Source organism: Zingiber officinale, unplaced genomic scaffold, assembly GCF_018446385.1.
Source record: "Zingiber officinale cultivar Zhangliang unplaced genomic scaffold, Zo_v1.1 ctg99, whole genome shotgun sequence".
NCBI classification, from domain to species: Eukaryota; Viridiplantae; Streptophyta; class Magnoliopsida; order Zingiberales; family Zingiberaceae; genus Zingiber; species Zingiber officinale.
This window is the reverse complement of record NW_024589991.1, coordinates 258,521-261,523: the sequence shown is the minus strand read 5'-3', so window position 1 is coordinate 261,523 and position 3,003 is coordinate 258,521. Positions and strand designations below refer to the sequence as shown.

The 3,003-nt window shown below is 45.4% G+C and overlaps 1 protein-coding gene across 1 annotated transcript; it reads left to right on the top strand.

Annotated features, from left to right (window-relative positions):
* Positions 1 to 739: 739 nt before the first annotated feature.
* On the top strand, positions 740 to 1,648 carry LOC122037866 (uncharacterized mitochondrial protein AtMg01110-like). Its single transcript, XM_042597321.1, has one exon. The coding sequence runs from the start codon at positions 740 to 742 to the stop codon at positions 1,646 to 1,648; it is 909 nt and encodes a 302-aa protein (XP_042453255.1).
* Positions 1,649 to 3,003: the final 1,355 nt, after the last annotated feature.

Here is a 3,003-nt window from a genome sequence, read left to right as displayed (position 1 = left end):
GAAGTAGCCTATCCCGAGGCAAGTCTGCTGTCAACGTGAGTCTTAGCCGGGCAGGGATTCCAACAATTATTCCGAAACATCATCGTTTCATTATTATGAAGCGAGGTGATAGAGGTAATAGGTTGGTCAAGATATATCTGTCATGGTTTAGTATATGTCGAATTTTTGCTCTTGCCAAGCGGGTTAGCAAGGCAACGTTTGATTCCATAGAAAGGCCGCAGCAGAATGTACCTCAAGTAGAGTACCTGTTGGGACTTATAAAAGAGAAATTCTCACACCTTCAGCGTATATACTTGCCCCGGATTTCTGAGATCCCTATGTTTAAGGGACTATCTTGGAAACCGACATTACAGTCTGTACCGAATGATGACCGTAGGTATTGGAAAATACCGAAACCTGAACCAAACATATTTTCTTCATTGAAGTATGAGTTGGCAGCGTTCGCACTAAGTGCGAGGATTTAAAATCATAGAGGTCCAGCTTGGCATCCGGGTATGTTGTGGTCACATAGGGTGTTATATCCCTTAGACTATAGTTATAATACTCGTGTTGTTTGGGAGGGTTTAGATTCTGACCGTCTTGAGGTAGAACCTATCTTAGATGGGGTCCTAAAGAATTTAGGTCTCCTAAACCCTTACCCCGGTCGTCTGACTTGCACCCTATCGGGAGCTGGTAAGCGTCGTATATTCGCCGTGGGCAAGTGCGTCAACGGCTCTTATATCCTGTGCATAGTTGGGCAATGCGGGTCTTATCTCGTATTCCCACTGATGGAACCTTCAATCAAGAAGGTCCACTCCACCGTCTTAGCAGCTTTAAGCCATTGGATGTTTTATCCCTCGACCTCTCAGCTGCAACAGATAGGTGGCCGGTTGCAGTCCTAACGGCGTTATTCACGCGCTTATTCGGACGAGCCACGGCACTATGCGTTGTTAATGGGACTCTATGGTGGAACGTATTTCGTACTCATCGCCCTTTATTAAATAAAGCGAGGTACTTAGCATTCTCTGCCGGCCAGCCCCTTGGATACTACGGCTCTTGGGCCCTCTTCAGTCTCTCACACCATTACATGGTGTGGTTGGCTGCGTTATTAGCTTACCCAAGGGGAAAGGCACCTTTTCGAAAGTACGCCCTTCTCGGCGATGATATTGTAATCGCCGACAGGGCTGTGGCTGAGAAGTATAAAGCTCTGCTTGAAATTCTTGATGTCTCAATATCTGAGTCTAAGTCAATTGACTCTAAAAGTGGGGCAGTAGAGTTTGCTAAGCAGTTCTGGGTAGATCGAATTTCTATTAATTTGACTCCAGTATCTGCGAAAGCTATGCTTGCATCTTCATCACTTATTGGGCTCTGCCAGTTGGCTGAAAAGTATGGCTTAACAAGGTCATGTCTGATTAGGTTGGCTGGTGCGGGTTACCGAGTCCGTGGTCGTATACTCTCCAGAAATCTTTCGAGACGATGGAAACGGTTACGTGTTGTAGCGGATAAGTGCCTTTCTTATTATCGGTTACCTTTAGATCTGTGGTTGGGTGGGGGAAACCCTCTTAATCCTTATTTGAAGGGGATCATAATCGAGAAGGTGCGGTGTAAGTCAAAGCCTAAGCAATTAGTCTTGCCACCTAAGCAGCACTTATGGTATGCCAGCGAGTAAGATCTGTTGGAGTTAACTCTTTACCACGAATGGATGAAAGAGTGGTTAATTTAGCTTCGATGGTATTGTCAAGTCGCAATGGCGCCTGATCCTAGTCTTGAAGAGCTATTTGATCCTCCGATGATTAGCCACACATGGCGAAGAAGTACTATAGATAGTCAGGTATTCAAGTATGGATTCCTATGGCATTGTTGGGATCTAGGGGATGGATGGATTCGTCGGGACTGTACCCCCGTGTTTAACAGCGGGTGGGAACGGTGAGTCTGGGGACAACTTCTCCGACTCTTGTAGGAGTGCGGATGCTCAGTCCGTATCTCAAACAGATATCCAGAAGTAGCCTATCCCGCTATTGGTGAGTTTCATTCTTTTGCCCTCTGTTCTTTCCCATACGCTCCAATAAGGAGATAAGAGACCTTTTTCAGTAGAATAGGCAGAAAAGGGATGAAGAGGCAAATGAACCTAGAAAACAAAACGAATACCTAGAAAAGAACTCAACTCTGTAGCTCTTTCCCGAACCCGTACTTCTTGGAAAGGAATTTACTGCAGCTGAGCTAACAAGGGCTTTCACGACCTCGGACTCTTTGGCAACAACTAACTCGAACTCCTCTTTAGCACCAGCACAAGCTTCTTTATTATATAAGAAAGTACCTGCACCTTTCTTCTTATTATATGGACCGGGAGGGTCAGAATCAAACAATAGCAGCTGTTTGTGGATCCCGTCCCGAACGAACCCATCAAATCTCTTCCTTACTATAGAGCCCTCCTTATAATTAGTCCCATTCACTCCCGTCAGTCCAATATGAATATGAATATGAAGAGGAAGCAAGAGGTAGGGAGGTCTGACCTTCTTTCTTGGAATTCACAGCAGCTTCATTTAAGGTCTTTGAGGTCTTTCCCCCGAGTCCTCCGCTGTTGTTTCATATCCTATTACTTCCTGTCCGAACATTTCTGAACCAGTAGTCATTAGTGCGCATATAAACCCTGGAATCCTATCCCCCACGGAGCGGTTGACGTGTACAAAGATTCAATATAACCTCTACCCGCAACAGAGCCAGCAACTCTTATCCCGACCTCAAACAACCGATGGAGGAAAGCAGCAACGAAAAGCAACCGGAAACTAGGAGAAGAATGAAAGGGAAAGTAGAATCGCAAGGGTACGAAAGATAGCTATGAAAAGCAATCCGGAAAAACACTTCTTCACGTCGCTACCGCTCATCGGATAGTCGAATATCTGAATGATGGTATAGTCAGAATAGATCATTCCTCTACATGAGAAGACCACGTTCTTGAATTCTACGAGAAAGCTCCATCAATAGAGCTTCGCTGTGGACTGCGGTCCCCGCCTAGTAATACTA